The 13,828-nt window shown below is 39.1% G+C and overlaps 1 protein-coding gene across 1 annotated transcript in view; it reads right to left on the bottom strand.

The window, feature by feature from the left end:
• The window catches only part of CHD6 (chromodomain helicase DNA binding protein 6), a 208,287-nt gene that overhangs the window by 70,436 nt on the left and 124,023 nt on the right, over positions 1-13,828 (bottom strand). The window contains exons 15-17 of the mRNA XM_082430010.1: positions 11,144-11,399; positions 10,148-10,358; positions 3-198 (exon numbers count right to left, since the gene is read on the bottom strand). Coding sequence (XP_082286136.1) covers positions 3-198; positions 10,148-10,358; positions 11,144-11,399 — 663 coding nt within the window. The remainder of the gene's footprint in view (positions 1-2; positions 199-10,147; positions 10,359-11,143; positions 11,400-13,828) is intronic.

Here is a 13,828-nt window from a genome sequence, read left to right as displayed (position 1 = left end):
ACCTGCAAGTCATTTTGTGGGTTCCAGTCTGAATCAAATATGATGCAGGTATCGGCAGCTGTGAGATTGATCCCCAGGCCTCCCGCTCGGGTGCACAGAAGAAAGACAAAGCGGTCTGAGTCTGGCTTACAGAACCGGTCGATGGCTGCCTGGCGCAGGTTTCCCCGTACTCGCCCATCAATTCGCTCATAGGTGTATCTGAGGGGACCCAAACGAACGAAAGCCCAGGTGTTAATCATGACTTCAGTGGAGAACAAGAAACAACGCAGGAAGCTGTTGACTAATGGCCTTAAACCCATCACTTCTAAATATGGACCTAATGTCAGCGGTCTAAAAGGAATCCCCCCTCTACATATGCAGCAGGGCAGACACCTAAAACTGCACTGCAATATGTCCCCCTCTCTCAAATCAAACGAAAACCAAATCAAAACAAAAAACCAGCCAAACTACGGAGGACTAGAGAAACTGTAAACGTAAAGTATCAATCCCCACTGCCCAGGCAAACTTACTCTCAAGTGCTTCCCCATTTTCTTGCACTGAATCTAATCACAAGACCAGGAAAAGCAAATAAAAGCCTCAACCATCTACTTTCAGTAGAACTCATAACATGGAATCAGAGTTCGAATCAGGCTCCACCTGCTTTTGGATGGACTGAAAATGGGAAGAAGACTGGATGGACAGGCCGTCTTTTTATGTCTGGGTTGGTCATTTCTATCCTAACAATTCCTCAAAGCTTCAGAGGTAGAAAGCAAAACCTCCAGGTTTATAGCTGAAACCAAGGTCTTCTGGGCAGCATACTGCCAAGCAAGTAGGAAGAAATCACAGGAAAGGTTTCCGAGCTGTGTCAGGTTGGAAAGAAGCCAGGAGAATTTTTAGAGGAAAATAAAGTGAGGAAGCAAAGCTGAATATCATTAAGAAGGCATATACCTGTGTAGAAAGTTAGGAATTAAGGGTGGAAAGAATGGTGAGGAGAAGGTAAAAGGAAAGAGAGTAGGAAATTAAACTGCTACGGGAGCCTATTAGCATCTGTCCATCCAATCAGAAAACATACAAGGTTTGTTTATGATGGAGATCATGTAATTAGCACAGAATTAAAACATAGTACCAATCTGGATAGCTGCTTAGTCTTATTTATTTCTTATTTACCCCTTGACAATGAACAAATTAATATGGGGATGCTACCCTGGGCCCAATTTTGACCAACAAGCAAGAACTGGTTGGTAAAGTATATGTAATAGGAACCATGTGAGAAAAGGACGACATCCTAGACCCCACGATAGTCAAGAACATGAATCCTGACAAAAACCTTCTCAGCAGCCCAGAATCTGGGAAATCAGATCTCTAAAAATTCAGATAAACAACTGGTAAGAGACTAAGGATAGATCCTCTAGGGGTAGATGACTCTGGGTGGGAGTGGCTCTAGATCACTAAATTGGGCAATATAATCCTGACTTCCTTGAGTAAAAGGAAAATCCACGTGAGGAATCACCCAAGGAAATACAGGTAGAGAAAGCAGACCAATTCAGGCTCAGAAGGGACACGTACAAAGCAAAGACCCAAGTCCAAAAAGACTCTTCTTTTTACAAAGCTAGAGTGCACCCATATCTGGAATTACAGGTGCAGATTTTTCCTTTCTTCTTCTTTTTTAATGCAATAAACTTAAGAATAATACATGAGACTACAGTAGCAAATAAAAGCAGTGGTGGTTACAGGATTGTCATGAAGGCAGACTAAGAAGATTTTGTCCTAAGCTAAAAGCTAAGGGTCATATGTTGAATTCTATACAACTATGAAGCAGTTAGATAAAATTATCATCATTATTAATACCAGCCACAGCAACAATATTAGCAGTAAGCTCCTAAGTGTCAAGCTCTGTGCCAGGCACTGCGATATGTGATACATGCTTTATATGCAACATCACATTTACTTCTGGCAATAATCCTGTGAGGTAGTTCCCCATTTTACACTTGAGAAAACATCAAGAACAAAAACCCCAACAACAACAACAACAACAACAAGAGCCTCACAAGCAAAATAACTTGCTTAGTCACCTAGCTGGTAAGTGAGATCCATTTGACTCAAAAGTCCACACTCTTAACCAGTTTGCTGTATGGCCTTCATATTGTACCCTACATTTCAATGCAGTAGAAAGATTTCCCTAAAAACTTAAAAGAGAAAAATAAAGGTACGTAAGAGACTCTGGTAAACTTAGAAAACCTGTAACTCTATCAGAAGGTAAGAAGAGAAACTACAGATATCCAAAATGACTGTGATGAATCAATGCACCTAGGAACTGCACCGAGTTACTCGTACGTTTGGCCACGTATGTGATGCAGTGGAAGAGGCACAGGATTTGGAGTCAGAAGACAGAGTTGAGATTCAATTAAATGATAGCTGCCACTACCCCACCATCACACATGTGAACAATTAGTGCTGCAGGCACACAGGACTCAATGTTCTTTGACAAGACACCCCTAAACCATCAGAGAGGAGCCAGATGCCCGCAGATCTGAGTGAGGCGGGGAATGAGCATACTATTAAGGGGAGGAGAAACCAATAAATAGAGACGATATAGCTTGGCAATCACCTAGGGAAAAAAAATTCCCATAAAATTAGATAGTGTTTGGCCATCTATGATAGAACACAGTTTTAGAAATTGGGCGGGATGATTGGAACGTTAATTCTCATTTCTATCACTCAGTTTTGAGGGACTGCGCTCGAAGAACACAAAACTAAAATAAAAATCCAGTGATTTGAGAGTTCAATTAAATTGTTCCTCACTCCCCTCACTCCCGAGCCAGATCCTTTGGCTATGCCCTCACCCCTGTATGAGCACGGCACGAAATTAAATGGGAACAAAACCAAACTGACAGCTGGCGTGACAACGAGGCTCAAGAACAAAGAAAATCTTGAGGGCTAGTAAATGTGAATGAGGAAATCAGACATCATTAAATTTTCCGCACCAAACATCAGTGCAGCAATTAACCCTCTGTGTCAACTGCATTCTGAACAAAATCCCTAGGAGTTGACGTGGTCGATCAAACTGTAATTCTGAGTTGCTGTCAAATATCAACAAGAAGCAGGTGGCACTCTGGAAAACCTCTGGGTACTCGGCGGGCATGGGGGGGTGTGTGTGTGGAAATGACACGTTTTTGGCACAACAGGAAATGTTGACCTCAGAAGGCCTGAAGGGTAATGAACCACCTCACCTCCCAGCAATAACCAGCTGGAGAACACAAAGAGTGAAAAAAAACCCCAAAAACCTGCCGTTCACGATTGCCATAAACATATAAAATACTTACAATTAACCTTAATAAGAAATAAGCAGGAGTTGGCAATAGGGGTCATGTTGGTTTGGTCACCATGTCCCTAACACCTATACAGGTCTCAGCACAAGGTTGGTATCTTATAAATATTTACCAAATCAACGGTGTATATAAAAGACCTGAGTAAGTGCAGTGAATATCATGTTCTTCAATTTTGCAAAGATGTCAATTCTACCCTACTACGTGTGTAAAAGCCAATCAAAATCCCAACAAATGGATATAGGTACACATAGATAAATACAGATATGTAAACATATAATTTTTTTTCTGTAGTGAGGACTGGAGTAGTCAGGGATATATTAAAAAATAATAATTCTAGGGACTTCCCTGGTGGCGCAGTGGTTAAGAATCCGCCTGCCAAGGCAGGGGACACGGGTTCGAGCCCTGGTCTGGGAAGATCCTACATGCCGCGGAGCAACTAAGCCTGTGAGCCACAACTACTGAGCCTGCACCCTAGAGCCCACGAGCCACAGCTACTGAAGCCCGCGCACCACAACTACTGAAGCCCGCATGCCTAGAGCCTGTGCTCTGCAACAAGAGAAGCCACGGTAATGAGAAGCCCGCACACCACAACGAAGAGTAGCCCCCGCTCGCCGCAATTAGAGAAAGCCCACACATAGCAACGAAGATCCAATGCAGCCAAAAATAAATAAATAAATTTTTTAAAAAAGAAAAGAATAATTCTGAAGAATTCTGAAGTTCATCTGTAATAATATATGAGCAAAGGAATAGAAATATTGATCAAAAGAACAGAAAGGTTACATACACACCCAGCAAACATAATATCTCAGTATATTTTATGCATACTGTCTTATATGAATGGGGGAAAAGATGGACTATTTAATAAACAAACAATCAGAAATATTTGGAAATAAATTAAATTAGACCCCCATTTATATGCCCTCTACCAAAATTGTAGGAGGACTGAAGACTGAAATATAAAAAATAAAATAAAATAAATCGAAGAAGTCCAATTAAAGATTATGAGTTATCATGCACATTTAATTCTTTTATCTCCTCGAATGTCTAGAAAAATGATAGGTAAAGGGATTTTTAAAAAAATGCATAATAATGCCTTCCCCCCAATAAACCTACAAACAGAACAGGAGAAAATTCTGGGACTTGGAAAGTAAACCAAGTGATATTTGATTTGAAGAAAGCAGAATCCCAGGTGAGAAATAACCTAATTCAATATGGCAGAATATCCAAAGGGATCAGGCATTGGTGCCACCAGGTATCCCTGAAAGTGGAGATACAGAGAGTCTAAAAACAAGGGAACTAACTAGTTGAATATTTGTTGAAGTATCTGTTAGCCTATCCATCATCCACCCCAGTGCTGAGAGGATCAAAAAGATCTGTACCTCTCTCTACCTTAGGAGACACCACACAGTTAAAGGCAGAGGTACCATACTTAAAAAGGGAAGAGAAGCAGAGATATTGAGACCTCCCTACCTCTCTCCACCCCTTCCCCACAGTCAGCTCCCAGTCCAATCAAGTTCCCACCCTCTGGGAAGGAGAGAGGAAGAAAAACATCCCAAAGCACTGACACTGGAGGTTCTCTGATGAAATGGTCCAGCTAGACAGACAGTGTTCACAGACGGAGAATATGGTAGCCAACAAGCTGGCCCACATGCCCAGAGCTTCTAATCTCTGGAGAGTGCCTACCATCTGGCAGCCAAAACCAGACATCTGAGGAAAGCCTCTGACCTTTGAGGCTTTGCTTCTGGTGTGGAGGGGCAAAGTCTTAACACACCAATCCTCCAGTAAACAACAACCACAAAATCTGGGCAAAATACAAAAACAAAACAAATGAACAGAAAAACCTATCTGAGGGCACCAGAGGGTTAAGGAAAGCATGCAGATTTTGGAGAGAAAGAGGAAATTGTGGTTTTGGCCAGACAAGAAGCCAGAGTTATGGCAAAGGTGCAGGGCAGCTGTAAATCCTGATGAGAAGCCACTATCTTTCTGACCAGAGGCAGCAAGAGAAGGAGTCTGGGGCAACCACGACTGCCAGAGGGTGAGAGGGGACTGCCAGAAAGTAAAGAGACAGAGATGATGAACCCCATACACCGGGTATAAACTCTTTCTAAGTCTCTGGTTGACCTCTGACCCACACCCACACATGCTTGGGGCAGACTGAAAGTAGTCTGAGCTGAGATTGGAGCGGCTACCTACCAGAGACGCTGACAGCATTTGCATTTTGAGACTCACCTACTTAACTGCCTCCAAATAAAAACCATCAACATCGTCATAGCAATATAACAGAATCCTGAATCTCCACAACACAATATTCACAATGTCCAGGGGAAACGTGACCCATTCTTAAAGGAAAAGACAACAGATATCAAACCTAAGATGTTTTAATTAACAGACAAGAACTTTAAAAGCAGCTCTTATAATTATGTTCAGTGAAGTAAAGAAATGTACATAATGAATGAAAAGATAGGAAATCGCAGCAGAGAAACAAAACATCACACTAAGAAACAAATAGAAATCTTAGAACTAAAATATAATCTGTAAAATAAAGAAAGCAATGGATGGGCTTAATAAGCATGATGGAAATGACAGACAAAAGAGTCAGTGAACTTGAAGACAGACAAAACAAAAGAAGAGAGAGAAAAAGGATTGGAAAAAAAAAAAAGAACAGAGCCTATGGACCTGTGAGACAATATCTAAAGGTCAAACATACAGGTAACTGGAGTCTCACAGAGAAACAAGAAAATAGGGCAAAAGGAAAAAAGAGAAATCAAAGAAACACTGACCTAAAGCTTCCCAAACTTGATGAAAGATCTACATTATAAATTTAAGAAGGTCAGTGAACTCTGCACAGGATGAATCCCACACAGCAGTCAAACTGCTGCAAATCGAAAATTAAAAGAAAATCTTAGTAGTCAGAGTGAAACAATACATTATATACAGGGGAACAGCCACTTAAATGACTACAAAACTTCTCATCAGAAATCATGGGGGTGAGAACACAATAGAGTAACTTCAAAGTGCTGAAAGGAGGGGGAAAAAAAAGCCAACCCAGAATTCTACTATGGAAGACAGAGACATAAACAAAAAGAACAATTTGACTTGAGAAAACAGACACTGTAGGAAGATTGTAAAAAATCTATCATCATTAATCTCAGAATGACAAAACACTGCACCTGTGTGATAACCGGCTGAGTGCTATAAAGACTGAAAAATTACAGAAGAAAACTAGGAAATTAAAAATATAATTACACAGTGAAAATCTAGGGATTAAAGTTGGAAGACAGAATAAAGGTATTCTACCAGAGGTATAGCAAAATATAATGAGATGGAAAGTAGAGAAAAGAGAAAATTAGGTGATCAGACCAGAAGGTCTGACATGAATAATAGGAGTTTCACAAAGAGAAAACAAAACAGAAAGAAATAATGAAAGATAAAATACAAGAAAATCCCCCAGAACTGAAGGAACATAATTTCAAATGGGAAAGACCTACAAAGCATCCAGTTCAACAGACACCATACAAAACCCAGTTCATTGTCAGATTTCACAGGACCGGGACAAAGAGGGTATATCAAAGCTTCTAAACAGAAAAAACATGTCACATACACAGACCAGGAACTGGAAGGGCTGTGAACGTCTCAACAATCCTGGAAGCTAGAAGACAGTGAACTAACATCTTCAAAATTCTGTGGGAAAGTGATTTCTGACCTAGTACCTCAAACTCAACCAAACTACTGCTCAAGAATGAGAGTAAACTGAAAACATTCTGACAAAGTCTCAAATTCACTTATCATTCACCCTTTCTCCGAAGCTCCCAAAAGATGTACATGGGATCCACCAACAAGATTTGATTCAAGAGGGAAGGAAAGAAACTTGTCAGCGTGATAAAGGAAGAGAGATCACAGATGGCAACTGTGCACTAGGCAGGAAGGGTAAATGCCCAGAGAGGAAAAGACAGAAGGTCCTGGGAGAGACGGCTCAGACATGAAACTGATGTGCTTGAACGTAACAAGAGGAGATTTAGACAACCAGAGTAAATTTTGGAGCTGAATTATAATAAGTATATTTAAAAATATGCACCAAATAAAAAATAATTTTTAGCTTCAGGAAAAAATTAAAATTGTGCAAGAAAGAAATAGTAAACAGCATACTACATGGCTGAGCTATAACTCAGCATTTCTATAAGTCATAATAAACACTGAATATTAATTTAACCCAAAGTATTGCATGGCAGGTTGGGAAGATGAGAGGACAGGAGTTGCACATGTGGTAATTACGAGGGGCAGTGAAAGAAGGGAAATATTCATCTTCCATAGTGAGAACAGATAATACTTAAAACTGAAAAAAAAAAATTACAACTACTAACATTACTTAGAGATATAGCTATAAATACCAAAAGAAATAGCATAAGGAGTTTAAAGTAAATGCTTCAGGTGGGGAGAAACTGGGGGTATGTGGTGGTATCAGGAAATGCTATTTTTCATAGGTCTAATAGAATAATTTGGCTCTTTAAACTATGTGCATGTATAACTTTGAAGAAAATTTAAAAACTAAATCAAAAAGAGAAAAGTAATGATGATATTAAAGTCAGAAGACCCTGTTGGGTGCAGAGCTGGGGTAAAGAAACCATAAGAGAATGAAAAGAAAATACTTCAGAATACTGCATAATTGAGAGGTGGGGGAAGCCTTTTTAAGCATATTAATTTAAGCATAAATAAGCACTTAAGTTTATTTAAAGCTGTTTTAAGACTGAGAGATTTGACTATTATAAAATTTAAAACTTCTAAGAATAAAATAAACAAACAAAAACCCATAGCCATAAAGAAAAAGTCAAGAACAACACTGGGGAAGTATTTGCACCATATTCTTAAGTAAACAAGCCATTCTTATAAATTAATAAACGAAAAGGCAAAGAGTAACAAAAAAATGGAGAAAGAACATGAATAAAGCAATGCACAAAACGAGAAATATAAACAGCTAATAAATATGAAACTGTCATTAAGAATCAGAAATACAAATTAAAACAAGAGACCATAATTTTGGCTTACTGAATCAGCAAAGACTAAAACGCAAAAACAGTATTGATCAGAGTATGAAAAAAAAGTCATTCTCATACACCATTAAAAGACACAGTAAAAATGTCTTTCTAGAGGGTGTTTTGGAAATATGTATCAAATGCTTTTTAAAATATACATCATAATTTATCCTAAGGAAATAACTGGAAACGTTCACAATGAATGCAAAGCGATATTCACAGAGTTCCTTAAAATGCTGAAAAATTGGAAACAACCTATAAGACAGAGTATCATGCAGATCATCAAAATTATGTTGTAGAAGAATAATTAAAGAAAAAAGTTCATAATATATTAAATAAAAAGGTGAGTTACAAAGCAGAATGTAAAATATGATCCCAATTCAAACAAATCAACAACAAAACTAAATATATGTATGCACAAAGAAAAAAAGACTAAAAAGATAAATGCCCAAGTGTGAATGGAAACTTCGAGCAGGTGGTGGTATTATAACGTGTCCCTATTTTCAAGAAAAACTGTAATATTTAGACAATTTGAAAACAAAAATAAGCAATAAATGATAAGGAAAAATAGCATATAAGGGAGCTAAATAAAGACATCGGAACTTAGCAAAAGTCTGTTCATTACACTGTTACTCATTTTGGGGGATCTTTAATAAAAACTGAAAACTGGTAGTTGCATACATTTTGAAGAGTGAGATAATATATTTACATAAGAAGCAAGTGTTCTGGTAATTCATCTATAGTGAATTTATAAAATACGAAACTGCTTTCTAGTTTCAATATATTCTTCAAAGAAAAAAACAATATAAGTCTCAAGAATTCCTAACCTAAAGATCTCCACTACAGGGCTCTGAGAAATTCTTTTATTGCCTAATCCGCTTTTGGAGAATTATTTATGTAATGTTAAATGTCAGCATAACCCATAGTTAAATTGGTCGTTTCCTTTAATACTTTTTCTATAAATTACATGTTACAAGGACAAACAGAATCTTTAAGGATCAGAACATTTAACACAACAGAGATTTGCTATGATGACTATATAAAAATAAGGATGTCCTTTAAACCTAGCAATGCCTTGGCTAATAGTTTCTAAGATCTGGAGACGTCTTCTTTATCATTAAGAGTAAATTTTAAAAATCCATTTGCCATTCGGATGATTGATGTATCCCAATGACTGGAAATGGAAGGTACAGTGTATAATGTAACAAATGTAGTACCCACATAGACTCCAAACAACCCACATAACACCCCAGGCTTTTCACCTGCATGAGTAATGGAACTTAGGTTCAAGGAATTACAGGAGTATGAACAAAAAAATAAGTTGGGATGCCATAGTTAGTGTATCATAAAACTTTAGAGGGTTTGCTAAGACATAAAACATCCCCAAGTTCTTTTTCTGGCAGTTGTCAGCTTGTGCTCTTTCAGCAACTTGATACAGTGATGCTTTCCAGGGTGTATTTTTCTCATCATTATTAAGGGAAAAAAAAACAACGACATTATTTTCTTAACCTTCTGTAATGCTATCTGAATTGTTTTTTCCAACTAAAGAGAATATAAATAAACATGTAAAATTTATTTTTTAAGCAAAGCAAGGGCTCCACATCATAGGCTAGGAAATTCACTCTAGACAGGTAAAACTGGTCATAAGATTCAACTCTGAATTTTAGTCAATCTTTATGAGAAGATTTCTTATCTCTACTTTTTAATGCTTTTTTCTTGTTAAAACATAATTTTTGAATGAATCAAAAAGGCATCAAAGAAAAGGAACTGCTTGCAGTGCTTGATGCACAGCTTTGACACAAGGCTCACCTTCTCTGGATGAGATAATCTTCCAGGATGTCGAGACAGCGCACCATCTGGGAGAAGATGAGTACTTTGTGGCCGCCAGCAATCAGCTTAGGGAGCAGTTTATCAATCAGCACCAGCTTCCCTGCTGCTTGAATCATGGCCTGCAGCTGAAAGTCGGGGGCATCAGGGCTGTGGGTTTTCCGGAAGTCCTCCAGAATTTTCTCCTCTGCCCCTGAAAAAGAATGGAACAAAACTATTCTTTGAACAAACTATAAGAGTAATAGCTACTCTCTGCTGGACAGAGCCTAGAAAAAAATGAAATGAATTCTTAGGTCCCAAACCAACAGTCCAGTGAGGGAATGCTGTGTGTCCGTCCCATGCCCTCAGCAGAGGGCTCTACAAGCGGCAGGGCTGTCCTGCAGAGAACACAGGTGCTCTGCTTTCCTGGGAAGTCTGACCAAGGAGAGGAAGGATCTGAAATACCAAGCTGACTTAGGCAAGTGAAGAAACCTTCAGAGAAAGCTGACAAAAAGACATACCTCTCGACATAAAAGCTTGGGATCAGTAAATCCAAGCCATATTTTGATTTAAAATTTTATAAAAAGTTTTATTGTAAAATTAAAAAAAAAAAGTTTCCAACACGTTCTCTACTCAGTACAGTTAACTGTTAACTTATCTGCAGAGTTTTAATCTCATTGCGCCATGATCATTTTTTCAATGAAGTAACACATCTCCCTGCACCAAAGTGGAAAGTGTGGACTAGACTGCAGGTACACAAAGCACAGCAGGCTGACAACTGATATCCGTCTTCTGATGGGCAGAGAATTGGTAGAGGTAGGTTCAAAACAGGGCTCTGTATACGCACTGGCCAGACTGCTTAGGCAGATCCATCCACCTCTTTGAACCTCAGTTTAATACTCTGTAAAAAGGTCAGAATACACACCCTGGCATTTCATGGGAACTTGATAACGTAAGACTGTTGGCTATCAAGATGCCTGCCCCATGTCCCCCACTCACCGTTGATCAGGTAGGGGTGGTTACAGCACTTCCTCAGCTCCATCATGGTGTTGATGAGATTGGGCATGTTGTGCTGATTGGCCCCCTTGGTCAGGAAGGAAAAGTTCTTCTCCAGGATGGCACGGTAGTACTTTTTCTGGATATTGGTCAGCTCTACTTCGATGATCGTCTCTTGTTTGGGAGCAAGGTTCTTTTCCACGTCATCTTTCAGCCGCCGAAGCATCATTGGTTTGAGGATAGACTGCAGTTTCTTCACCTGTCCAGGAAAATGAGACCTGCTCACCTGTCCCAATCCCGATTCAATAACCGTTACTGGGGTATTCCAACATTCACTACCATCTCTTCAGCATCTAATCATAGTACTGTGGCAGCAGATTAAATGAAAGATCATGCCTGATCCCTGAACATGACGAGCTTATAATAGGACTGAAAGGAAAAAAGGGATCTGGTTTTAATTCGCAAGTAATTACTGAGAACCTATGCGGCAACCTTACAAGATACAAAGGGAGAAAGATACAAAGACAGGACCTCTTCTGGATGGAGAAAACAAACCTCTCTCTCTCACACGCACACTTGTGCAGCAATTACCTGAGGAACATTTTAAGCCACGTTAGAAGGTACAAGTGATACCTTACAAAGGGAAGATGCTGAAAGAACAAAGTAAGAGGCAGAGGAAATCTGGGGGTGGGCAACATGGGTGAAGGTGGTCAAAAGGTACAAAGTTCCAGTTATAAAATAAATAAGCCCTGGGGATGTAACGTACAGCAAGGTGACTCTAGTTAGTAATACTATATTGTATATTTGAAAGTTGCTAAGAGAGTAGATCTTAAGACCTCTCATCACCAGAAAAAAAAAATTTACGTATGTATGGTGATGGATGTTAACTAGATTTACTGCAGTGATCACTTTATAATATATACTACATATACTGAATCATCATGCCATACATCCGAAACTAATATAATGCTATTGTCATTTACATCAAATTAAAAAAAGAAAAAGCAGCAGAGACAATCTGGAAATGGATTCCTCCTACATCTAAATAACGATAGCAGCAAACAAGTTCGGGGGTAGCAATATGTAGAGCAGTAATGCGGTAAGGTGACACCTCCTACTCCATCATGCAAGCTGTCATCTCAGGGGCACTCTGAGCCTGATCACATGCTTTGCTATGATTTGTCTGTTCTTCTCCTAACGGTCCAAGCCTGGAGAGCAGATCTCTATGCGCTTGACCGCAATGGCACGGGGACTTGCTCACTCTCCCAAGAGGAGGGCAGAGAAAGGATTCAAAGTCAAGTTCACCTGAGCTAAAACATGATACCAATAAGATTAATCCTGGTGGGAAAATAAGAGAAAAGGTAAGTGCAAAAGATCAAGTTTCAAGTCATAAAGAGCTGTTCAAAAATTTCAGAAGGGGTAGATTCTGCAGAAATAAATTGTGGGCTGTACCAATGCTTCCTGATGAAATATAAAGTGATTTACAGAGAGTGATTTAGAAGAGTTACTTCCTGGAGCAGGTTTTAAACAATGATGAATATGCTTTACTTTATAACCAGATATATAGATAGTTGGTGCCGTTTTTGTGGTTTGCTCCTAACTAACCCCGATCTTAAATCTAATCCATTTAATGAATGCTTTGTTTTAGCAATCACGGTACTTAGGAATGTAATCCCCCAAATGGATAAGGAATTACTACGTAAGAACCCAAAGAGGAGAGACACAGCTAGGTAATCGTTAAAGACAGGGACAAATGCCAATCTGCCACATGCTGGATTCAGCTTTTGCCCTTCACTTGGTTCATACCTTGAATCATTTAGAGTATACTACATGCCAGACACTGTGCTGGTCAATACAACAAACACAACTTTGCAGAAGATGTGGGCCTTGTCCTCAAGGAGGTCATTGTCTAGGAAGAAGAAAAAATGCATACCACAAAATAAGTGCAATGGGAGAAGAGGATGCATTTCTAATGGTCCAAAAATGGAGAGAGGGTTGGAGCTGGCTTTTGAAAGATGAATAGATACTGCAAATGTCGAGAAGTGGAATTAAGTTTGATTATTCACTGCTCTCAAAGTCTGACTCACCACAGAAGTAGAAACAAACAGACTGGGACCACAGAGTGTACTCTTGATTTCTCTGTTAGTGAAATTCCCAAACCTTCTCAGTTCCCAAATTCTCGGCCCCAACCCACTCTCACACCATTGCTAGATTAATTTAGCAGAACTAATTATGTCATTCCTGCAATCAAAGGCCTGCACTGCTTCTCTAATGCTTACCAAACCCTTCAACCTGTCTTTCAAGATCTTCCCACAATGTATCGCTAAACTCCTCCGGCTTCATACTCCTCAATTCATCCATCCTGTTTCCAGCTCAACCAGATGATTCCCAACTACTGAATAAATTCCATGGCTGATTATGATTATTTTTTTCCTATGCAAAGCAGTCATCATCTCTCTCTCTCTGCCTACTGAAAACTTACCCACCCTTAAAAGTCTATTCTCAAATTATACTTTCTCCATGAAGTCGTTCCTAATTTCCAAACAGATGTGACCTTTCTCGCCTTTAAAGTCCTCAGCACTATTAACTGTTCCTCTTAGGGCATTTAAACTTGTCTGCCTTACTTCTGCAATGTCCAGTTGAGACTTCTACCCATAGTAGATAGACTCGTTTGTTTTGAAACAGCTT

Source organism: Balaenoptera physalus (genome assembly GCF_965194825.1).
Source record: "Balaenoptera physalus genome assembly, chromosome: 16".
NCBI classification, from domain to species: domain Eukaryota; kingdom Metazoa; phylum Chordata; class Mammalia; order Artiodactyla; family Balaenopteridae; genus Balaenoptera; species Balaenoptera physalus.
The sequence above is the reverse complement of the archived record's forward strand: the minus strand, read 5'-3'. Positions and strand labels throughout refer to the sequence as shown.